Source organism: Lemur catta, chromosome 7 (assembly GCF_020740605.2).
Source record: "Lemur catta isolate mLemCat1 chromosome 7, mLemCat1.pri, whole genome shotgun sequence".
Classification (NCBI taxonomy): Eukaryota; Metazoa; Chordata; class Mammalia; order Primates; family Lemuridae; genus Lemur; species Lemur catta.
Genome location: NC_059134.1, coordinates 33866000 through 33891868, shown reverse-complemented (window position 1 = coordinate 33891868; position 25869 = coordinate 33866000). Strand labels below are relative to the sequence as shown.

The following is a 25869-nucleotide window of genomic DNA, read 5'->3' as shown; positions in this document are numbered from 1 at the left end:
TGATCAGACAGTCCAACAACCCAATCAGGTGAATTTAATAGTCACAGAATCCAAAACTGAGGAAATCCTGCCATATGAGGGAATTTAAAACAAAACAATCCCCCAAACAGCAAAAGATAGCATATCACTTTCGGAAAAAAAAAATCACCTCTGACTCAGCCACTCAGACCCACTTTAGAGCCATAGACAAGCCTTCTCCATGCTCTTGACCTTTTTATGAACAACTGCATTTATTATCTTCTGTTTTATTGCTGCATAAGTGCTACACAAAGGATCGGTAAAAACAAAGTCTGCTCTTTCTGTGCAAAGTTGATAAGAAGACAGAATATTGAGAAATGACTAAATTTGGAGAAAAAATTGGGGCATGAACCATTTTATAGCTTTGGGGTGAGTTGTGTTTTATATCCAAGTCAAATAGAATACATGCCTGATTTGCACTTAAGTTATCTTACTGTAAACATTGGTATTTTTCAAGTCTGAAAAGACCCTTGAAAATGCAAAGGTTAACAATTTCTTCTGGAATATTCAAAAAATTATTACAAAATTCCCCACTTGAGCTTGGGCCATGAACCACTTTGATATGTTTGATGTGTGGACAGACCTTTCTTGGAATGATCTGCTTTGAAAATGATAAATATTTAAGTCATTGTCTAGCTCCTGGCAATTCCTGGAAACCTTTCTGGAAGAGAGGAAAAAGGGTGTCTGATACAATCCACTGTAACCTAAATTAAATGGAGGAACATATTGTGCTTGAGATCTGGTTTTTGGTCAAACCCCAGGTCCTTAATGCAGGTGAAGTCCTTTGGGGGTTGACCTTAGCTATTCTATCAGTTTCTTTCACTGGCAATAGAGTAATAAATTACTTACTGAAATAGAGCTTGTGACTGATTCCCAGTTGGTCTCTGAGGCTGCTGCGGGCTGGAAATCTTCCTAGAAGGCAAAGAAACGTCTATGTGAGTGAGTCAAACCTCTGTTCAATTCATTATGTGCACAGTTTCAACATCTCAGCCTCTGAATCTCCTTCCAACTAAGTGACAACAGAAATAGGGCTACATTCCTGCAGAACAGGTTACCATTTTTCTTAAGGACCTCTCCTCAAGAACCCTTCTCGTTCAAGAATCGGCACTTTCTTGTAAGTACCGGGGAAATGGAAAATGTCCAGACCGGGGTTCAAATTTTAACTTGTTCATCTACTGGCTGTGTGACCTCAGGCAACCTACTTAACCTCTCCAGTCCTTTCCTTCCTTATCTATAAAAGGTTGGTATGGGATGCTCACGTTATAGGTTTTGAGAATTGAATTCATTAATTATGTAATTACAACTGGCACGTGATAAAATGGTTAATAAAGAATAATAATAATTACTATCTTTATTGGTGTCTAATGTTTATTTGGTTTAAACTGGATTCTGCATTATGTTCAATCTTGCTTGTTGAGCTAGTCCACAATATAGGTGATCTTTTCGAAGGTACACTAACTTTCAAAGGGCTGTTCCTGACTCTATCAACAAATGTCAGGAAGGATGGCAGGGGAAGAAAATGACTAGGAGTGACAAAGTACTACTCACCCAGAGAAAGAAGGCCAAGGGCAGACCTGAGAACATTAGTTATTTCAGACAAGCCCGAATGGACCTCACAGAAAGAAACTTCTCTTAAAAGGCAAACTTGTCTCTCATTTATATGTGACTTTCATGTTAATTACTCCTACAAGAAGTTTAAAAAATACAAAGGGAAGGAAAGCTGATTCTACCATTTTTTTTTTTTTTTTTTTACATATCAGAGATGGCTTCTTGACTCTGCTAAAATAAATCACCATGGTAAATTTCTTCCAGCCAGACCAGGCAGTGGAGGTGTTTTGAGATGATGCTGAGAAATATTCAGCCACTCAAGTCTGACGGCTCACTTTCCCAAGTGTACTTTCTGAGTGAAAACTAAGTGTCTGGTCTAAATTTCATTAACATTTTGAGAAGCTGGAAGTGTATTTGTTAATTGCTCATGATAAGACTGGATTAGATATAAACATCCTGTGTTAAAGAAAATTCCTGCTGTTCACCAAGAAAGACTTAGTCAAATGTGGGATCCAAGGAATGAACAAGTATTAAAAACTGATCAGTGAAGGATCTCAGGAAATTTCACCCCAAAATATGAGTTCTCGGTATAATATAAAGAGTATTTTGAATTACAGGCCCTCTGAAATCAAAGATCAAAAAGCATTGGAAGGGGCTTTCCCTCTGTCTGCATAAACCATAGTGACAGATCAAAAGAACAATTGACTTCCCTTCCTCTCCTTGTCATCTCAGTATATTGGAGGAAAATTGTTCAAAAATGTAACCAGACCTGGCCCAAATCATCTGAAATATAATACCTGTCTCTCTGGTTAACTTAATTTGCTAAGGGAATCATTTACTAGTCAATCTGTTTCCCCCATCCATTCATCCTCCCTAGCAACCATTTATTGCCCCGAAACAGAATTACCTATACTGCTCAGCTCCCCTACCCTCTGAAAAGCCAGTATAAAAATATCTGACCTTCACTGGGATATTGGATAATCGCTCTGTGGTTCTCCCCATGCACATGGTAAATAAACCTTTCTCTTAGTAGTCTGCCTTAATTGTGAGTTGATCTTTCAGTGAACTTTTGGGGAAGAGGGCAAATTTCCCCCTCTGCCCCACACTAGACATCATTATTCTAATCTCAACCACAGGGAAGATAAGAGAGAAACAGATGTGGCCTCTGCACTCTGCAAAACAGCATAGACATGAAAAGGACACACAATTCCCGCAGCAGAAGAAAGTGTGCAATCAAACGCAGGTTGGCATTTACATGGATCTTCACAAGCAGGTGAGCAGGTGAGACGGGGTGGGAAGCAAGGGAGCCAGTGGCTTCCCCATGGCTGGATGAGACTGCTGGTGGGAGGACATACGCTAGGTAAGACAGGACAGGAGAAATCCCAGATCATAGAATTTTCATTTTCACTCATTCATTCAATAACTATCCCTACCCTCAAGGAGTTCAAACTATAAACATGTAAATACACAGGTGCACTAATCTCAAGTGGGTGCTCTGATATCAGTCTAATCAGCATACATTAGAAGGCAGCAGACAATTATACTGGAAAGGATGTGAGTTTGGAAAAGTTTCATACAAGAAGGTGACTCTTGAGTGGAGTCTCCAAAGATAAGTAGGTGGTTACTTGCAAGAAAGGTGGGGGACAAGACTGAAAGGGAGACATCCTTAGATGGATGTCTCCCTTAGACATCTAAGGAAAGTGTGCAGAAAGAGGAACAAGTTACTGGGGAAATTTAACAAGTCATCTTGGACCTAGCATGTTTGAGGTGCCCGTGCACTATACAGCTAGAGATTTCCGGAGGTTTGCTACATGAGAATGGACCTCATGAAATTTGAACTTGAGACACAGATTTGAGAATTACCAATACAAAATGTAATTAAAGCAAGTAATACATTATGTTGACCACGTGTGAAAATCAGAAGAGGGACAGTTTTAAAATCTTGAAGCTGAAAATGGTTTTAAGATTATCTAGTCTAATCTTAATTGAACAATAAGAAAACCAATTCTCTCTCTCTCTCTTTTTTTAGACACAGTCTGTCTCTGTCACCCTGGGTAGAGTGCAGTGGCATCACCCTAGCTCACTGCAACCTTGAACTCCTGGGCTCAAGTGATCCTCCTGCCTCAGCCTCCCGAGTAACTGGGACTACAGGCATGCACCACACTCGGCTAATTTTTTTATTTTTTGTAGAGATGGTCTCACTCTTGCTCAGGCTAGTCTCGAACTCCTGACCACCAGCGATCCTTCCACCTTGGCCTCCTGGAAGAAAACCAATTCTTAGAGAGATAAAAGATGTGCTCTGTGTCATGTAGCCATCTTCTGGCAAGGCTAGGACCACCAAATCTCATTCCTAAGCAGAAACTGTGTGGTTGGTGATCTTTTGCATCATTACAGCTATCTTGGATAATGTACGCCTGGGGGAAAAAAATGGAACGTTGTCCAAAAAGGGAGTCAACACAATAGCACGAAAGGCATAAAGCAGAGGATTGGTGGCAGGTTCCACATCGTCAAAGTAGTCTTAGTTATTTAGATTTGATATCTATATTTATTAAATCCTGTGACTTCAGTTCATATTCTTGCATAGACACGTTTAAAATATTTTGTGATTTTTTTTTTAAATGATAAAGGCACTTTCATGCACAAGCACCTAGACAAATGTTACAGAGAGAACTTTTAGCTTCTTCATTGTCTGGGCTGCAGGATTCCAGTCAGAAACTTTAATAGGAACAAAGGATAAAAGATTTCATTTAGTCCTAGATAAAATGTAACTTAATCTCCTCTTAGCAACATGAATATTAGACATTTAAAAGAAACCAACTTTCTTTTATGTGACTTCAAAAGTTTACTATTATTTATAGATGACATGTTTAAAATGAGCTTATAAAAGGGAACAATATCTTTTATCAAAATAAAACACTGAGCCTCCAAGGTTTTAGCCCTGAAAGGAGAATCTCAGCATAGGGAGGAACGTAGTGATTTTACCTTCTAAATATATCCTCAGTATGATCGTTTCTCATCTCTCCCAAGTCTCAGACACCAGCAAGTCTCCCAACTGCCTGTTAGCTTTCTCCCACGTGGCAGCTAGAATTATCTTTTTTTTTTTTTTTTTTAACAGTAAATCAAATCACTTCTGTTTTCTGCTTAAAACCTTCCAATAGCTTTCCACTGCACTTAGATCTGGCATAAAACGATCTGACCACTGCTTGCCTCTATGACCTTATCTTCTGGTGTCCTTCTCTGGTTTGATGTTCTACCTTTCCCACTAACTTCACTCCTGCTACACTGGCCTTCTTTTTGTTTTAGATGGAAATGTAAAAACTAAAATTTTAATACTGAGAAAAATACAGTTGAGACTGTAGCCCCCCTCCAGCATATTAGGGAGTTGATATTGGGTTCCCTGCATAAAGCCTAGAGTTCTAAAGGAGCTAGCTAGAATCTTGTTGGTGATAAAGGTATGGATCAAATAATTGTTAGCTTTTTTGGAAAAATATAAAATTATATACGTAGGCTAAAGCATAAGAGTAATCCTTAAAGAATTAAAAAGAAATAAAGCATAACTTCCAAAACAGTAGTGGAGGAAAAGTGATTTGTAAAAAATTAACTTGCAAAATTTAGGAAAAGAATGAAAAATAATTAAGTAGAAATACAAAATAAGATGGCAGGAAACAATCCATAACATCAGGAATCACAATAAATTTGAACAGATTAAACTTGCCTATTAAAAGTATAAGAAACTCAGATTGGACCTTTTTTAATCTTCTAAATATATTTTAGGGAAAAAAATATGTTTCATATAAATGCACTAGGATGTTTAAAACAATAGATGAAAAAGACATAATAGGTAAATTCTAACCAAAAAGAAAGCTGTACACTAGCCTTCTTACAGTCCTTCAAGTAACACTCCAAGCTGCTTCTTCCCTTAGATTTAACCTGCTGCTGTTCCCCGTGCCTGGATGCACTTTTCCTGAATGTTCCAATGGCTGGCTCCTCATCCTTGAGTTCTCTGCTCAAGAAACAAATCTTTAGAGAACATCCTTGAGCACTCTATTTAAAATACTCCCCCCCCCCACCGCCTGCTCACTATCTACCTAACATGCTTAATTTTCTTTAAAGCATTTATGGTTATCTGAAATGATTTTATGTTAGCTTTATTGTTGATTATCTCTTCCCTCAACTAGAATGTATGCTCCAGAGTGGTAGGGTCCTTGTTCATTTGTTCACTACTCTGTCATAAATTTCTAGCTGAGTTCTTGGCACATATTCCAACTTCTCTGGCTCCCAGGGTGCACTTGGGGATGATGATGTTCAGGGACTACCCACTAGTATAGGCAAACCAGTAGTTTATAGCCAGAATCCATTCTGACTGGTCGGTGCTTCGGTAATACTGCTTGTTATCTATTTTTAATATTATCCTGGGTAGACTTCCTGCTTTTTCAAGTTCCAGGCTAATAATGGAGCTTGAAAACTCCCTTTCTGTGGGTTCTTAGCAGAGCAGTGCCCTTACCGTTACTTTAAGAAATGCTACAATAGAACAAACAGTGACTAATCATTTAAAATGTATCAAAATGGTCCAGTTTGCAAAGACCACATTTCTGTTCTTTGTTATAGCAAACGCACATAAATACTTTAAAAGCCACACCCTGAGAGAACTAACTATTTGTTAGCTCCAGGAAACTGGTACACATTCAGCTCTTGATTTCCTTATCTCCTGCTACTGAACTGCAGCATAACACATCCTAAAACCAAGTAGCTGACATTTTGGTTCCTTTGTTCCTTTAGTCTATGTAGGGAATCTTAGCACTTTGGTGCTGTGCACCTCTTACTGCGCCTTACTGAGACCATCTCTAGAGTGTCCAATGACCTCCCTGGAGAGAGGAGCAAACTGAAGCTCAGAGAGCCCAGTGAGTTGTCCAGTAGCCCCAAAGTAATTATTACTAGAACCCAATTAGCTATTGTGCATTTCTTAGTCATATGTGCTTTCCAACCCACCAAATAATGTTATATATCATTCTATAATTATAGGAATCTTAATCTGCATTGCCTTAATAAGAATTAATTTATGTCATTAAAATAATAATTTATTCTCAGCTTCTATCTTCACATTAAATTAGTTCATAATTATATTTTGGCAGTGAAACCCATTGTTAGGCATTTTAAAATGCAACTCCCTCATTCTCTGCATTTAACTTTTTTGGGTAGTTTTCAAAACATAGATATGATTCTGAGATCTTTGCTTTTTAAATTGCTTAGTATGCAGAGTTTGGTTTGTATGAGAAAACTGTTGCGGACTAGAAAGTTGGGGAGGTATGTAAAAATAAAATCTTAAAGTACTACATGAAAATACAGATAAATAGTTATATATGCGTAGTGTGGAAGGATGTTTCTAAGCATAAATGCGAAGTCAGAAAACATAAAAGTTGATATACTCTACATATACAAAATGTTGTATAAATTTAAAATATGTCAAAACAAAATGAAAAGCATAATGGCAATGTAGTAAACACACTTGTAACAGACAGATAAACAGTTAACATCCTTAAAATACAATGAACTTTTCTAAATCAAAAAGTTATAAAAGAGTAGGTTCCATATTATACAATTTTGCTAGAAAAATGTACAGATATCTGATTGAAACAGGACTTAAACTGTATTCACAACAATATTTTTATTGGTTAGCACTGAGAGATACATGATTTTTTTCCTTTTAGTTTATTTATATGTTCTAAAATTTCATAATAAATGTCTAGTTTTAATAAAATGGTAATTTTCTAAAACGACAATGAAAAAGAAAAACTGGATTGGGGTGTGTGTTATCACTTACCCCTAAAGGCTTATCTGTTATATCACTTGTTGGATGGTGTCACCCATGTATTTCCTTGTAGAAAATAAATGCCTTCTTATAGAAATGCTTCTCACCAATTCATAATAGAAAATTATTCAAAAACTGGAACATAAAGGGTTCTAGAATGATCACATTTGACTCCATCTAAAATATGGCTAATGCAATGCAAACTTTTAATGCCTTTAAAAACAGCCATGAAAACATGCCATTAGTCATCAGCTCAGGGTCATACAGGCATTTGTCAGGCTCTGTAAGAGAATAATTTACCCACAGGCTGAAAGCGAATATAGCTGGGGCTATAATAATACTGCAGGTAATGAATGTTTTCAATAACAATCCTTGCTATTAAAGACTAAGATGAGTGGGAATTTCCATTTTCAGAAGCAGTATCTCCAGGTAGCCCTTCCTTTCCATTGGCCATTTTGTACCCATGCTAGAGAGGGCAGTTGATGCATTACAATCTAACCAACAAATAATCCACTCATTCCTTCACCAGAGCAAGCCTGCACACATTCCATCATTGAGCACCAGCCAATGTCCAAAGGAATTCCTCTCCTGTCCTAGATAGTAAGCTAAGGGCTCTTGTCTTTTGAGTTTCTGGAGACAGCTGTTCCCAGGCCGATACTGAAACATTTGGGATGATTAGTTGTACCACCTGTTCCTGGATCTCACAGAGGGTGGCTTTTGATTTTTATCCTAGGTGATTATGCTGTATGTGAGTAGATGAGCCATAAACTATTCATTGCTAGAGGGATGTATTTCACCAGCACTCAAAACATATGCAGTTGCTTGGAGTTTTTAAAAAGCTTTCAACCAAAACAATCTTTAACTTACCAAGGATGACTTACTTTGGGAAAGTTTTAAAAGACATTTGGCAGAGTATTTTCTCTCATTTTGAAAATATTTTTTTCTGTTTGCTGTTTTACATTCACTCCTCAGAGGAAGAAAATAAAGAAATCTCTCTCCAAATTTTATCTATGCTTCTTGATTGAGTGAATGCTTAGAGGTGTTTCTTTTGAAATTTGAAACACCGAGGGATTTGATGGGATTCATAAAACAATAATGAATGAATACATCCTCAACATCTATTCTCTCAATAAATTCTTCTTTCATTCATGATACCCCGCTCTGTTCATGACCCACTGAAGGAAATTCAAATATCAATAAACATGGAGACCTGTGACCTGGGATTACTCTATGGGGGAGATCTTTGAGAACAAAGGCTTTCGATACTTCAGGACCTGAATCTCTGGCTTGCAGACCAAATAATATATGCAGAGATGATATACCCCAATGTTCTAATGTCTACAGGAATAGCACAAAGCAAATGATTAAAAATTTGATCCCGTAGGATCAAACTCTGTGATCCAACCAAACCTTTACAACTATACTTTGTTACAAACTCATCATCAAACCAACTCTTCTACAGACAACATGGGAAACGCCTTGGCAGGAGGCCAGGTTTCACTGGCAAGAATATTTAATACAAGGATATCAAAACTCTAAGAATCAATAATTTAAAAGAATCAAAAAGCATCTTTCAAAGTTAGAGAATTTGCCTGTGAAATTTAATAATGTCTGATTCTTAGAGTCATAAGAATCCCTGGACATGAGCCTTGTTATTGGAAAAATGTCTTTGATTAAATAAATACATATTTAATAATAAATATTCTTCATAGATTAGACATACTTGCAGATTTCCATTGACTGAAGAGTTACTTTTACACCTTTTTCATTTATCATTATTGACAATAAAGAACAATGTTTTAATTCAGAACTGATAGGATTCAGCAACCAATCATCTATGTAATCTTTATGCTAATGTCAAGGTTTTTTTTTTTAAGTTCACTTTTTTCTTCTTATGTTATGAGACAAAAAACCTTTCATACTTGCTAGTTTCTGATTTCTTCAGACTGAACTCAGTCTGGGAAGTTTTTCTCAATATGATAAGCAAAGATTAGAGCAATCCCCAGTCCAGTGGGTAAAGAAGAAAGTTCCTCCAGTGAGCTGAGAAGAGAAGGAATCATCAACTTGAACAGGGTCAGGAGCACAATACTCGAGAGCTAGAGAAGGATCAAGGTATGTTTGCAGAGAAAGAGAGAGGTGCCTATTCAAATACAATAAAAGGATGAACAGCCTGCAATTCTTGTGTGTGTACTGTGACTTGAGGAAAACATAACGATCCTGGAGAGGAGAGATGAATGGTCAGGAAGGTTGATTAAAGCCTCCATTTGCCATAACAGGAAGTCTTATCAAGGGGCTGTGCAGAAAATTGCAGATTGTAAAATACAACTTGGCTAATAGCTTCCGTCATGTTTGATACAGATCAAATGATAAGTGAACATTTAATTTGTATCTAGACAAATACTGTCAGAGTTCTTTCAATAATGTCTTGCTGAAAAGCTAGGTGCACATTTAAGTTTTGTGACTAATTGTTTGTTTAATACTAAGAAAACCCTGTGATTAATTATTTTGCTGTAATGGCTACCATTCATGGAGCATAGATTTTTGTTCTGGGCACTATATGAAACCCTTTCTGTACATTATCTCATTCATCATTTCTACAGTAGCTTTAAGAGATGAGAAAGCAGAGACAGGAAGCAAGCCCCGTTATTTAGAGGCTTTGCAGATATCTGAACCTGAGGCTGACTCTCTGAATTCTTTCATCTTTGCTGAACTATTCCTCTTTTCATTTGTAAAGAATCTCTTTTATAAGATAGGCAAACACCCTTGATTTGTGCTAAGCATAGGTTTTCATAAATTCCTTAAATGCATTTCTTTTGTTCGTTCTTTTTTTTTTTGAGACGGAGTCTTGCTCTGTAGCCCTGTGTAGAGGTGCAGTGGGGTGATCATGGCTCACTGCAACCGCAAACTTCTGGGCTCAAGTGATCCTCCTGCCTCACTCTCCCGAGTTGCTGGGACTATAGGTGCATGCCACCACACCTGGCTAATTTTTTTCTATTTTTCCATATTTAGTAGAGACGGGGTCTCACTCTTGTTCAGGCTGGTCTTGAACTCCTGACCTCAAGCCATCCTTCTGCCTTGGCCTTCCGGAGCGCTAGGATGACAGGCATGAGCCACTGTGCTCCGCCCCTTAAATGCATTTCAGAGAGAACATTTGGTTCAATTCACCACTAGCTTGAAAATTATTCAAGATTGTACTTTTGATATTACTAAGCTAATCTTAAAGACTATTTACATTACCAAGCTAAAATGGATGGCTTAGGAAATTATTCTGCTACCTTAGGAGAATTACAAATTGAAATGAAAAGAAGAAATATTGAACTGAATGATTCATAGGTTCATTTTCTTCCATTTAGCACAATGCCTGGTGCATAGTGGGCACTCTTTTTGTTTGTTGGCTTTATTTTTGTCCCCTAGTTGAAAGAGGAAATACTGTTTCATGCTCAAAATTCAACAAACCATTTCACAACTCTGTACTGCAATTCACACTCCCAAGAACTGCTAAATTTCTCTGTACTTGACTGATGTTATATAAATAGATTATCTTCCTGGTGGCCAAAAGCTAGTTACATTATTAAAACTAATAATTAGAGGAAATGGGAATTACAAACAGTATGAAGATTAAGGCCATGTCACCAAAATCCCTTAGCTAAAATCATTACCTCTATAAACTCAAATTATTCCATTACTAATTAAAACTCCTAAGATCTGACTGTAGGGAGAAAATGCCATTTGAAGTCCAAAAATCAAAGCCACAGTCAACACAGCTTGCATAGTACCGGGAAAAAGAGCACTCATGAAACATTATTCAGCAAGTGATAGGATTATAAGGTAAAGGGGAAAATCTAAGAGAATTAGGAGCAAGTCAGTCATAAGGCATTCAAGAGGCTGTTCATTCCTTTTAAAAATATGAATCTTGCCTAGGGAGGTGACTTTGTGTTGTTTGTGACACATTTTTCTTCTACACATTCATCCCTGTACTCACCCATCATAATTATCATCTGACATTATGGGCTATACCGAATATAAAATACTTAATAGCCGTGTTAATATTATAGAGCCATGTAAATGAAATAAGTTAATTCAAAGTACCTTTTTCTTGACCTGACCCCTTTCTAAGGGGATTTCCAGACTCAATTACGTGGTTAAACTACAGTGACGGTTAATATAAAGTTTCAAACAAAAGTCTAGTACTTATATCCTTGCAAATCATTTCTCCCACAAAAGGTGAGATTAGTACATTCTTGACTCTGCAGTTCCTCTTTCCAGTCCCCACTCAACTAGCAACTTATCAAAGCAGTTTTTTTGCAAGTTTCAGATCTCAAAAGCAGGTTGGCTGTCTGGGTCTATTAGCTGAGCTTGTTGGAGCTGAGCACCAAGCACTCAGGTCATTGGTTTCTTTCTGATAAGAGTTGGTAAAGCTTTGCACAGAGAAAAACTCAATCCTTTTGCCAAACTCAGTGGTTAATGCCAGTGAAAGAGATCTCCCAGGAACAAATGCATGACTCAGTCCATGGAACTTCGTCACTCCTGCGTAAAGAACTCAAAGTCTTCCTCTACTGGTTGGGAGGATCCTTCCTGAATAGGATAAGTGGTGTTTAAATGAGAAATCCTGCAATCTGAGTTCTATTAGTTCATGTTTATGAGCTTTTAAAATTTCTTTTAACTTTTGGTTATCATCAGTTAACAGCAGCATCCTTTACTCTTACTTGTTGTTTTACGTTAGCAATATTTATCAGCAGCTTTATGAGTGAAAACATTGGGCTTTGCATAGCAAAATTTTAGTCTTAGATTGGCTCTCCTTTGCTTCTTGCTACACTTTTTTGTACCATCACATGCTGTGTACTTAGAGAAGGCAAATTCAGTGTTTTATTCGTCTAAGCCAAATATAATTACAAAGGTAATTTATTCTGCCAGGAAAAAAAAAGTACAATGCATTCCAAAGTCAAAGGGAAAATACTCTAGGGCTTGGGTAAACAATTGCTTCTTTTCTCCTGGATTGGGAAAATTCAGAGCTGACTGTGTTGTTGCCCAGGCTTGAGGATTAGCTAAGATCCTCGCTGGACATAGATTTTTTTTGACAGGCATCATGTCTCACACTTACAACTTATACCTATTTCTTTATTCTCATGAATGCAGTTTGGGAGCTGGAAGGGATCCCTTCTTAATTCTAAGATTGCCTGTCAAAAAAATGGTTTACCATTATCTCAAATTATCTTGTGTCTTAGTCAGTTGGGGCTGCTACAAAGAATGGAAATTTATTTCTCACAGTTCCGCAGGCTGGGAAGTCTAAGATCAGGGTGCCAACATGTTTGGGTTTGGGTGAGGGTCCTCCTTCTGGCTTGCAAATGGATGTTTTCTTGCTATGTCCTCATATAGCAAAGAGAGAGAGATCATTTCTCTCATGTATCTTCTTACAAGGACACTAATCTCATCATGAAGGCTCTACCCTCACGTCTTATTTACCTCCCAAAGGCCCCATCTGTAAATACCATCACATTGGGGATTAGGGTTTCAACATAAGAATTTGGGGAGGGCACTAACATTCAAGCCATAGCATCTTGTTCATTTATTTCTGCTTTGTTTTCAAGTTTGTGTCTCTTCATTAGGATGTGAAGCCCTTGAAGGTGGGATGTTTTCTAACTTTCTCACTTCCCTAGCCCCAGAACTTACATTAGGACCTTGTTAACTAACATGCATTCAATAAACAGGGGTTCAATGAAAAAAATGAATAGTCATTGCATTGTTGTGACATTCAAATGAGATGATGAGATGATTCACGTAAAGTCATAGCACACTGGCTATTACACAGAGGGGGTTAATAAATATTTGGGGACTAAATAAATAGTGCAACTTAGAGACATATGTGCTCTACTAGAGCCCTGAGCGAAGTCCTGGAGGTCTACAGAGGAAATAAGGATTTAAGTCCATTTAGGAAGGCTAGGGGAAGGTCTCAGAAGAAGTGGTCTTGGAGTTGACTTCTGAATGAAAACCAAGGCTTTTGATAGTCCTGGGAGCAGGAAGGTAAAGAGGAGAGCATGCGCAAAGACAGGGGTGGCATCACCTTGGATCTGTTAGTGTGTCAGGCACCCATTGTACCAGGAAGGAAATGAGGCTGAAGAGGAAGGAGCAGGACAAATCGGAGGGTCTTGAACACCAGGCTTAAGGGCTTTTTTTTTTCTTGCAGGACATTTAATCTCTTATTCAACAGATACTTATGGACTTCCACTATTACTGACTACATGGTTCAAGGTTCTAGAGAAAAAGAAATGAAAAGAACTTCAAGGTCACTGCTCTCACAGGCTTTCGTCCTACCATCCTTTGCCTGCATACAGGAAACCAAGTCCCCACAGGTTGTCAGTGTCGCTGGCAGAGCTGGTGCCCGCAGCCCAGGTCTCTTGACAAACTGTACTGCTTTGCACTAACTTGTAGGGAGCAGTTTTTAACATAACCACATCTTCACCTCCCCTGGTCACATGCCTCCCTTTCAGTATGTATGAAAAAAAAAAAAAAAGAACATTTGATCATCTTGAATTCAGAGAAATTAAGTACGTAATGGAGTTCCTAGAAAACAAACACTAAAGAACACACAGGTATTCTGAGAGAGGAAAGTAGAGGAAAAAAACTGAAGATAAGAAATTCAGTGCTGTTGGTTTGGAAAAACTTCTTGAAATGTCCTAATTCTAAGCCAATCTTAGAATTAGGCAATCTTAGAATTAAGAGTCATTACTTATTTTGATAATCAAACCCCTAAATGGTAATAGCACTCAAATACAATTTAGTCTTATCTCATCCCTCAGCAGGGTACAAAATTACCTTTCTTCTTCAAGGAAGAGTTAGAATGTTTGCCTGATCAGAGGATTCAATAGATGAGAATCCCTTAAGTACTTTATGATGACCCCTGAGGTTGGTCAGCAGGAATTGATTTGGTAGGATTACTAAAAGCTATCTCTATACCCAGCAGGGATCGTAAAGACGCCTGAATACAAATGGCTCTGGATGGTTTCATCAGAAGATCTCTAAGTGAAAACAAAATAAAAGCAAACTGCATGCCTTTAAATGAAGAGCAGGGAAGTTCGGAAACTCCTTTACTACTCATCTTGCTGAATGAGGATTGCACTATTTCAGTTGGTTAAAAGATTTGATAATCATTGTGTTAAAGCATTTTTAAAAATTGGCTTTGGAGACAGAACCCTCAATTGAATTACACAGGGAATACTGACTGTGTGACCTCAGGCAAGGTAAACTCTCTGTGCTTGAGATTTCTGATTTGTAAAATGGAAAAAATTATCTTTTTCCCCCATAGGGTTAGTTTGAGGATAAGATAACTCACGTGAAACTAACTGACCCAGGTGGACATTCATTGCATTTTTTCCCCCAACTAGTACAATCTTTCTAATATGTTATCTTTCTACTTGAAAGATGGCTATATTAACACCTCTGCAAAGATGGGAATCACCTGTTACAAATCCTGGAGTCTCTGGATTCAAATCACAACTTCACCACTTACCAGCTAGAGTCCTTGCACCAATTACTTAGTTTCTCTGTGCCTCAGTATTCTTATCTGAAAAGGGAGATAATTCCTACATCACAGGGATGCTTTGAAGACTAAACAGATCACTACATGTAAAGCTATGAGAAAAGTGTCTGTCACACAGACACTTTCTTTGGAAAAAATGTTGATTGGTCCATCCAACCTATAGTGGCCCAATATACTATCACATAAACCTACATTGAGGCTTCGAAATTTTCTGAAAGCTTTGACATCTTCCATCTCATTTTACTCTCCCTATCACCATGTCAGCTGGCACAGATACAATAGATAAAAGAATAGTTTAGGTCTACTCAGAGAGGACATTTTTGGATTTCCTAACTGGTCATTTCTGCCACCATTAGACAAAAGGATGTGTAATCTCTTCTTCGGCTTTTTCTCTGGGGAAAAAAGAAATGGCAACCATTTCCCAACCCCGTAATTATCTCCAGTATCATTCCCACAATAGTAGTTCCTCCCCATGCCCTAGAAAATTACTGAGTGCCTACTCTTTGCTAAGCTGTCTTCCAGGCATTGGGAATGTCTGGTAAACAAACCAACCATGGTCAATTTGATCATGTGAGAAAGGAACAGACATATATATGTGTGTGTGTGTGTGTGTGTGTGTGTGTGTGTGTATGTGTGTATATATATATATATATATATATATATATAAGTAATTTGACAGATGCAAATTACCACATATATGTAAAGTACTATTATTTATGTGGGTCTTCCAAATATCAAACAAAAAATTTTAAGAGGACAAGAACTTGCTTTAGAAACAGTTGAAGGAATTTAAAGGTAAAAACTACATATGCATGTGCAAACTACTAATTCTTGCCAGAGTCCAGCTGCTTCTTAGACTGAATCATCTTTTATCCAGTCTCCTAACTCTTGGTAAAATAATTCTACATCCACACTAATTATTGCTATTTCTAACTCACGAATTAAGATTTGTAATTTTGGAGCTGGAAGGAGATTTACAAATCATTTACCAGTGCTTTCAACTTACAGATACTGTGCTGCCCCTCTCTGCTGGGTCTGTTTTTCCAGGGCTTCTCTTTGGGGCCCTTCCTGTGGGAGGGGTGAACTTCTAGCCCCCATGATGGCAGGCTTGGTCATGTGACTTGCTTTGACCAGTGGAATGTAAGTAGAGGTGATAAATATCACATCTGAGCAGAAGCTTTAACACACATTGTGTGGTTCCACCATTGTTCTTTTTCCTCTGTTGAAATAACAGCTTGTCCCAGATGGGGGCTGAACCTTCAGCCTGGATCTCTAAACGAAAAAGCTACATGGGGTTCAGCTGTAGGTAATTCGCACCTGATGTGTAACATGAATGAGAAGTAAATCTTTGTTTTTGTAAGCCCCTGATGTTTCTGGGTTGTTCATTAATGCAGTAAAACTTAGTAAGCTGTGACTATTTCAGAAATCAGTGTCCAGAGCTATTACTTTCCAATGAGCATGCATCTAACTCATGTGAGTGCCAGGACTAGATCATATCTCCTACCTTACTCCAGATTCTTTTCCACTCTAGCACATGCTTTAAGAAAAGAGGGGAGGGGCCTTTTCTTGGTGATGGATTTTCTTTTCTTCCCCATATCCATTCGTGGCAAACTGTGAACACTTCCCCACCCTGTGGTGCCCTCCCAATCTCTACCCAACTCCACCCAAACTCCATAAGTGTTGCAGAAAAAGGAGGGAAAACCATGTTGGTTCCTGAGACAACTGATAATTTGGAAGGGTCATAGCTGTTGTCCTCTGTGAGGTGCACCAGGAGCAGGTGAGGTCCACGTGGAAGAGAGCAGAGGTGGTAGTGCTGTTGGTCTAGGGTACATGTAAAACAGGAATTTGTCTTCCAATATAAGATCAACAGCATGAACATAAGGTCCCTCAAGAAACTCCATTGGCATTTAAAATAAATCTTGTGTAAAGGAAAACTTTATTTTATGAGAAATGATATACAGGTTTTGAAACACAGACACTGAGCTACATGCACTATGCTCTCTCTGCATGTGACATGTGAGAAGTCAGGAGGAACTCCCTATCAGTTAAGACGACTCTTTAACAACCATCTTTTAAAGTAAGATTCTGAAGCTACAGTGAACAGATACTATATAACCATATTATCTTTCCTTCTACATAAAAGATTAAGTTAGAGACGATGTTAGGGGTCATCTAGGTCACAGTCCTACAAAATGTGACAATTATTATCATAAAAAGTGGTCAGCCAGGTGCTGCTTCTTTATTTCCAGCTATGGAAGCTCCAGTTTAAAATAAATCCAACAGTTGTAAAACTCTCCCTTGATTTTATTTGAATTGGATGCAAAGTTTCACACAATATTGTGTGCACTGCTACATCAGTAAGATTCTTATGGGTAGAAATGATACAACTGGAATTCAAAGCTCTTGTCTACATGTAGAAAAGAACCCATCACCCATGGGGGCAGCTGGAGGGGTGGGTTGGGTACAGTTCATGGACCAGCTCACACCATCTATCATGTTCAAATGCTGATCACAGTAGTCTCAATCTTACTGTAATTCACTGCCCTTGAGAGGTCTTTGGTGAACTCCTGTCATTCTGACTCTGACAGGTTTAGGGGAGGACTCCTCAGTAACAGGAATGCCTGTGCTGAGCAAAGTGGAAAATCCTGACTCTTCAACAGCCTCTTAATATTCACCCAGGTTGGGGCAAGGAACGCCTCCGTGACTCAGCAGAGTGGCTAGGGAGCAGCTATGGCACATGTGGCTGGTCTCGGGTTCCCTCCCAGATTCTGATTCCACAAGGTGACAGTACTGAGTGCTCCTGCTTTTAGCACTTGGATGTTCCCAAAGAGGACAAGGAAAAGGAGGGGACCTTTTTCATATCTCCTTATGATGTGGAGAGAGAACTGTGCAATACCATTTAATATATAAAGGCCAAAAACTATTTGGGTCAAGCAAAAACATCTGATTAGAATCACTCTGTTCCCAGGATGTTTAGGATGCTTCCTGATGAGCTATAGAGGAGAGAATGGGGGGTGGGAGGGAAGGGACGATAGACTGTACAAAGCAAAATAATATTATATTTAATCACAATGTCAAGTAATTCTGGGTTAGGGAAGCCAGATATTTGCTTCACTGATACCTTCTGTGGCTCTATTCATTTTTGCTCAAATGGGTCTAGTCAGCCTCTACAGGTATTATTCAGCCAATGCATACGGTAGATTTCATCAGGATAAATAAAAGAAAAACATCCTCAATAATCCTGTGTGGAGAGAGGAAGATGCTATCTTTTTAAGAGCAACAACAATAATAAAAAAAAAAACGCTATAAATTTTTATGGAAGATAAGAATATAAGGTAACAAGAATCTTTGCTCTCAAGAGAACACTACATTATCTACTGCCAACTTCTTAGCTTACTGATGGGATCGAAAGCTGATGATTTATTGTAAATGGTAAAGAATACTGCTTTTGGGAGCTGTTTTCGCCTGGACTCCATGTTCTCTTCAAAAATAAAAAGGAAACTTTAAATTGGATTTCTGACATTGGTTGAGCATTTTCAGTCCAAAATCTATTAAGTAGATTAATTTTAAAATGGGGCACCATAAGCACAATATCACTTTTGAGAGGCTATCGCTTTACAATGCCTTCTAGATCTCTGAATCATTGTAGACACAACCCCAACACCCTTGACGCCTTCAATGACCACTCACTCTTTGGTGCTGTAACCAAAGCTTTACTCTCCTCAGAAAATAGTACTCCTCTCCAGGTTTACCAAATGAGAGCTTCCTCTCTGAAAATCCTGCCACGCTGGGAAAACAAGGATGTAGGGGTGGGGGGCTCTCTTCTGGCTTCATTCTGGCACTTCCAAACCACTGATATTTTTAGTCTAATACATCCATATGGATCCAAACCTAAAAGTTATGAAAGGGATGTCACTCAGAGGCAACCAACATTACTGATTCTTACATATTCTTTTAAAGATATTATAGGTGTATATTAATATAAGTACTCATATATAGACACTTCCTCTGAAACTTAGACCATGCAACTACAATTCCCTGCTTCCACCCTGTACATTGCTGTCTCGACTCAAGTCCTGGTCACTTCCCTACATTCACTAAGGACCACAGCATCTGTGTTCCTATATTTCTTTCCACCTCTTATTATCATCTGCCTGGATGATGTCAGTGTCCAGGTAGATAGCACAACACTTGGTTTGCAGTCCTTTGACTCCTTCAACTCTAACGACCCTTCTTATGTAACCCTATGTTAGCAACTCCTTCTTAGATCTTAGATGCATAGTGCACTCTGTGACCATTCTCTCCATGTCCTTGCATGCCCTTGAATGCTCTTGGGGCTGTCCCTTTCTCTTTAACCTCACTGAGCCCTTCATACACTTAATCCTTCTATATTCCCACAAGTTAACAGCCTTCTATTCTTGGAGGCCTCACAACCCATCACTTCAAGTCCTGTTTTATCAATACTCCCTTACTGCCGAGCTGCTCTGTGGCATACACCCTGCAGAGTCCCTCCTCTGGAGCAATCCAATCACCAACATCTAGACTCCTTCATCTGGATTTCTGATGGAGAAAAATTACCAAACCAGCACAGTATGTTGCCTTTCTTTCTACCATATCTTTACTCTCTTCTTGTTTGTCCTTTGCAACCTCTAAAAAAAAAAGTCTGTCTCTAGAATCTTAAAAAATATTTCCTTGATTCTCATTGCACTCTAAGTATCGATTCTTTAAATCCTTGTCCCTTTACACTCAAGCTTCTTGAAATAGTTTATACTAGTTGTTTATTGTAATTTTGATTCACTTGTCATCCCCTGGCAGCCTGGTTCTTGCTTCACTACTGTGATGTAAAGACTTTTATTAACATTTTTAATAGCTTCTGAATTGCCAAATCCAATACACCCTTTCTAGCCATTGTTTTATGTGACCTCTTTCTTGCATTTAACATTGTTGATGACTCACTCCTTAATACCCTCCCCCTTCGGCTTTTGTAATATCATGCTCTGGTGTTCTCCTTTTACATCTCTATTTCTTCTCTGGATTCCCTTATTGTACTGTCTTTTCAAATTTCAGCATTTCCCAGGATTGTGAAACTCAGTACCTGGCACCTGAGGAAACTCATTGACTTCCCTGGCTTCAGCAATAATTTACACATGCATGATGCTTTTCTCCATATCCCAGGCCAGGAAATCTTTGCTGAAAATCTGTATCATTTTGCCAAATTCCCTCTGGCCACCTCTCATTGGATGTCCCACAATCTCCTCAGACTCAAAAGGTCCAAAAGGTTACTCATCAATTTTCCAGCAGCACCTGCTCATTGTCCTGTGTTCCCTCTTCTAGAAAAACACCACTACCTTTACCTGTATATATGGTATACCTAAAAGTCACACTGAAATATTCCCAAATTAGTCTTTCAATCCTTCAGATTATACTTCTTTAATCCTTCAAAACCATATCTTCTATGCTATGCTTCAATTCAGAAGCTTATTACATCTCCACCGGATTACTGTGGTGGCCTCCTAAACAGACAGTCTTTCTCCGCTTTTGTCCAGCTGCAATCCCTCCTCCATTGGCCTGCCATATTGGTCCTCAACAGCAAAAATCAAAACAAAAAGTACTACACTACTCATGTAACTTCCAGGCCCCAAATCCTTCAGAAGTTCTGAATAGCTTCAAGTCCTTTGATGAGTACATGAAAACCTTCACGATCTGGCTATTGTCTTCATATTCCAGTCACTCGTATTTCCTGAAGTTTTCAGAATTATTTTATACTTTGTCAGCCCTCTTAAATTTGCATCAGCTGCTTACTTTTGCTTGGAAAGTTCTCACAACTCTTTCTCACTTAACTAATTCCACCTCGCTATTTAGAACACAAATGAAATCACTTCCTTTGAGAGACATCATTAGGTCTGATGTAGGTGGCCCCACCTCTGTGTTCCCAGAGTATACAAAGGCTTTGACAGTGTACTCTTTCATCAGCGTTCATGCTTCCACTGCAGCCAGTATAGTTAGGCTCTCAGTAAAGACTTGAAGGATGAATGGGCTCCCAGGGTATGATGTGACATTTGTCGTTCTCAAATTCTTAACGAAGATCTATCACCTATTAGCTGGGAATTTAATTAATGAGTTTAAAAGACCATATTTTCAGGTGGTTAACTCATTTTTAAACCATCTTTATTCATAAAGGTGACTTAAAGTTAAATGTTGGCTTAAGGGTTAATATTATTTTTAATCTTACACATTTCTAAATGTGTGACAACTAAAGGTTCTAGAAAGCCACTTCCTTGGCAGCAAGACAGCAGTTAATATTTAGTTTTATCACCAAAGGTGTTTTTCTTCTTGGTAAACGGTTGAGATATCACCCTTAAAATGAATGTTAAAAAGGGTGGGTAACAGGTTGACAAACTTAATTATTTTAAGGTTGTGTGAAAAGAATATTTTCTCTATATTTCTGTCCTTTGATATGTTGTACCTACACCTTCAGGGGCTTTTAATATTGAAATTCAAGATATTACAATGATTCTCATAGAATCAACTATGCTAGCAGGGTCATAGTCTTTTAAAATGTATTCACAACCCACATTTGGTTTATGTTAAGATGAGAACTATAAATTCTAGTAGCAATAAAATACTCAGACAAAACAACAACAGTGGTTTTCATAATAATATTAATTCTAGAGCTGGAGAACTCTAAAATTTGAATGTTTTGAAAATGAAAAATCATCGCAGAAGACTGGAAACATTTATATTTAAAAATAAAGACTTAAGAATTAAAAAAAAAAGGAGAGTTTCCCTGACATACATGATCATGTTTAATCATCTTGAAAGAAACAGAAAAGATTTCTGCGCTAATTCTATACACTATACATTTTAAGAGGCTAAATTATTTACCTGACAAGGATCTCCCTGTAACTTCAATAATTTGCATAATGCAACATGTTATAGGGTCCTTGTGTGGGCAGATTTAGTAGAGTATTTTAGACATTCTTTAAGTGGAAATGTTGATATTACATTAGATATAGACCATTTCAGAGTTGAGAGAACATAGAAATTAGTGAAAGTGAAATGACTTCTCTAAATATCAATAACTGATGCACAGTGGCTAGTACAGTATATCGTATATGGTAGGATGGTAGGGAGTAAGTGAGTTTTAATAAAATGTTGTCATGACATCTTTGGTATTACCGAATCTAGAAATGTAATTGCTTTACCTGAAATTTCAAAGGAGAAAGTTTTTCCGTGAAATATAGTGAGTGTTAAAAGCTATGAGGGCACTGTTAAGATATCTTAAAGGTGCCAAAAAGAGTATTAAAGTCTGAAACTAGGAATCAATCGTTGATCTGTGGAGTGCATTGCTAAGACAGGAATCAGATTACCAAATCATTTTGCGAGTACTTTAATATAAGATGTTGACAAACTTGAGGGAATTTAGAGAAGAGCTGATTGATTAAGAGGCTGGCAAAACGACTTATGAGACAAGATTATAAAAACTAAATATATTGTTCATCGACTAAGGAATTAAGTACTTCATGTACAGTACTTGTAACATTTTTCAGAGAGTGACTTAGGGGGATATGATACAAACTTCCAAGAATACAAAATGCATCACCATGAAGGGAAAGAATTGTTTACGATGTTCCCTAAAGGGCATAACTAGAAGTCAGGGCATGAAATTGAATAAGAGCGAACGTAGGCTCTGTATCTACAAAGTTTTCCCAGTAGTGATATCTATTAAATTGTGGAATGGCCTCAGAATGGAAGTGGTGGAAAAGCCATCCTGTAAGTCATTTCACACAAGAGTGGACAAAGTATTCAAAGATACACCTCTGGAAAGAAATCTGCCCCACCACTGTGACGGAGAGTATAATGCATGATCCACTAGAGCTTTCCATTTCTGCCTTTAGCAGTGTTATGTGCTTCAAGTGAGCATCTGTCTTCTATTGTGAATATACTCATGTCATAGCTTTGATTTTATGTTTATTATTTCAATCATTTTTTGCTTTTATTTTTCTAAAAGTCATTTAGTTTGTAAATCTTTTGGTTTGCCTGGAGTGTAGTTTATGAAAATCACATTTGTAGTTATTTATATAGTATCCTGAGCTTGGTATAGGTAATGCCTCTGAGGAAAAGGCAATAAAAGCAGTTAGTATTTTAATACATTTTACAATGTATCTTGAAATATATGCATCCAATCCTAAACTAGTAGCCCTTGAAAGCTGATGAGAGTGCAGAAATAAACTTTTATATTTTATTTATTGCTATAAATCCCATTTAGAAATCTTTTTAACCACTCATAAATACGTAACTTCTCCATGTTTTATTGAAAACAATCCTTTTGCTTATGGGCATTTATTAATACTAATTTTCTCTTACATGATAATTTATGAGGAATAGATTAAAAACTATGGGGGTAAAGACAAGAAATATTTGAGACATTCTATACATTGAAAATAGTTGTTAATTATTTATGCTAATCTAAGCTATGTTATATATGTATTTACATCTCATAAAATACTTATGTAAATAAGAATTTATTATAAATTTTAAGCAATTGTCAAAAACTAGAACCTAGGACATTATGTTAAGTGTTAATATTCCATCATGAGTAAGATCCATTTAAACCTATAATAATAATGAGTTATCCCACTGTAAAGCTGTTTCTTACTTCACAATTATTATATCAGCAAAGAACACTTTAGTTCTAAGGATATATTGACCACACCCTCAGGTATTTTGTTAATTATATCAATTTCATATTGCCTACTTTGAGACTACTCAAGGCATGATTATATAGCACAAAGTATGCTTATAGTAGATCCTGAAGGCGGGTTATAGGAGTGAGAAAATCATGAAGGGAGGCTTTGGTTTGTGCAAATTTTCCTTGACTTTCTCTTACATTACATAATTCTACCCCTTCCCTCCTTTTTGTTTAAGTTCTAACAGGTTCTATGCTGTTCCTATTTCTCTTCAAGCCCCCATCTCTAAAACATTCCAGGAAATCACAAGAGTAATTTGAGGCAGTAAAATGTATAAAAATTGGCTTAGAGCAGGGTTTCTCAAACTAAACACTACTATTTATACTTTGGGTTGGATAATTCCTTGCTGGAACAGGGGCAGGCGTGGCCTTTGCATTATAGAATATTGACTAGCATTCTTGACCTCCACCCACTAGATGCCAGTAGCACTCCCTGCCCAGTTGTGACAACTAAAAATGTTTCCAGATATTGCTTAATATCATGGGGGGAGGGGACAAAAGCAACCCTGATTGAGAACCACTGCTACAGCAAGGTGTCAGAGTGAAGGACAAGCCACCTGTCTCACTCTCCTTTTTATATCTCTGAGGTTCTATGGAGAAGGCAGTTGCAAGAAAGCTGGGCTGGGATTGGTTGCTGAAACATTAGCAGTCAATATCCTGAACGTTAAGGAGTAAGATTTTGAAGCTCAGTTTTGTGAGTGTCAACAAGAGGTATGAATAGGCTAATGTATAGTCTCCCCCAGTTCAGGCACCCTATACCCCCCTATCAAGGACGTCTTAATGGTAGGTCCACAGTTAATTCTATGAGCTAATGATGGAGGAAGAGTGAGATGGGGCAAATGTCCATACATACTAACACTAATGAGAAAAACTTTTACCTAAAAGTCCACTATATAGCAGCACAAATGAGGTTACAACATTTCCATTTTATGGACTATAGTGTTCTCAACTACAACATGGGCCTTTTGTATGCAGAATTCTAAATGTTCCTTCTGGTTTTTGTTTGTCTAGCTTCAATGAACTGGCCAATATTAAAAGAAACTTGTTTGTAAGTCTGGCAACAATAATTCATTCATTTGACCAATATATAATATACTGTAAGTGTCAACTAGGCAAGAAGCTTCACCAGGGGCTATGAATACAGAAATGCACAATACAGGACCCTTGCCCTCATAAAATTTTAGGGTTAGACTAACATGTAAATAAGCAAGTGTCATAAATTATTATAGATACATAGTAGAAGAATACATGTGTGGTGTGTGAAGGAGGAAGTGGTCACTTTTAAACGGGGATAAGAAGAGACCTTGATTTAAGAGGGGAGGCTTGGAAATGAGTTTTGAAAGATCAGAAATAGGTGATAAGCCTGCACACTTAAGATGTGACAGCCTCTCTACCAGGATGCATTATCTCTGGTCTTGACGAGGTCTCTGCAACTCATTCTTTATTTGCAGTTTAACTATGAGAAATCTCAGGCTTGGATAGCTGAAGGGCCTAACTGGTGGTTCTATGCTAAGTAAGCAGCAGAGCCTAGACTCAAATTCCAGAGCCTTTATGGAGACTCCTCTAAGCAAAGGAAGTCACATTAATTTGCAGAGCCTGTGAACATGGCACACCTAACCTTAGAAATACGTTATGCTCGGGGTGGCTGGAGACAGGGTAAGATGTGGACTAGGGCAAAAGACAGAGCTAAGAAGCAGGGAGAAACAAACCACGTCACCATGCTAGTGTTGGAATTTTATCACAGGAAATGGGGAGCCACTGAAGGGTTTTAAGAAGAGGAATGGCAGTTGTTTGGATTGAATCTTAGAAAGATCTCTCAGGCCACAGTGGGGAAAGGGAGTTGCATGACGATCCTGCAGCCAGAGAAACAAGGGAAGAAGCTTCTTGGTTATTGCCCAGAGAAGAAGTTATGATGGTCATATCCAGGCCAATAGAAGAAGAGGGAGAAAAAGGGCTAGAGAAAGATAGTAAGGAATTAGGGAGGTAAAAAATGAGTTGCTCATTAGTGACGAAAAATCTGAGCACTTTCCAAATGGGAAGAGAAAAGACAATGTCTACATTCTCATTCACAAAGTTGCTTCTATTGCCCAACCTGCACCAGGACAAGATGGGTACTAACAAGGGTGGGACAGCAAAGTCCTGTGAAACAGCACTCCCTTCTCCTACTGTTCTGCCACTTCCTCCAACAAGGTGAATTCTATCTACATC

The 25869-nt window shown here is 38.0% G+C and overlaps 1 protein-coding gene across 2 annotated transcripts in view; it reads right to left on the bottom strand.

Moving 5' to 3' along the window:
• The window catches only part of PDGFD (platelet derived growth factor D), a 236114-nt gene that overhangs the window by 37440 nt on the left and 172805 nt on the right, over nucleotides 1-25869 (bottom strand). For both annotated transcript variants that reach the window (XR_006736360.1, XM_045556810.1), the window contains exon 4: nucleotides 868-930. Coding sequence is in view for 1 of the 2 variants with exons in the window: in XM_045556810.1 (XP_045412766.1) it covers nucleotides 868-930 (63 nt within the window). In the remaining variant the exon portion in view is untranslated. The remainder of the gene's footprint in view (nucleotides 1-867; nucleotides 931-25869) is intronic.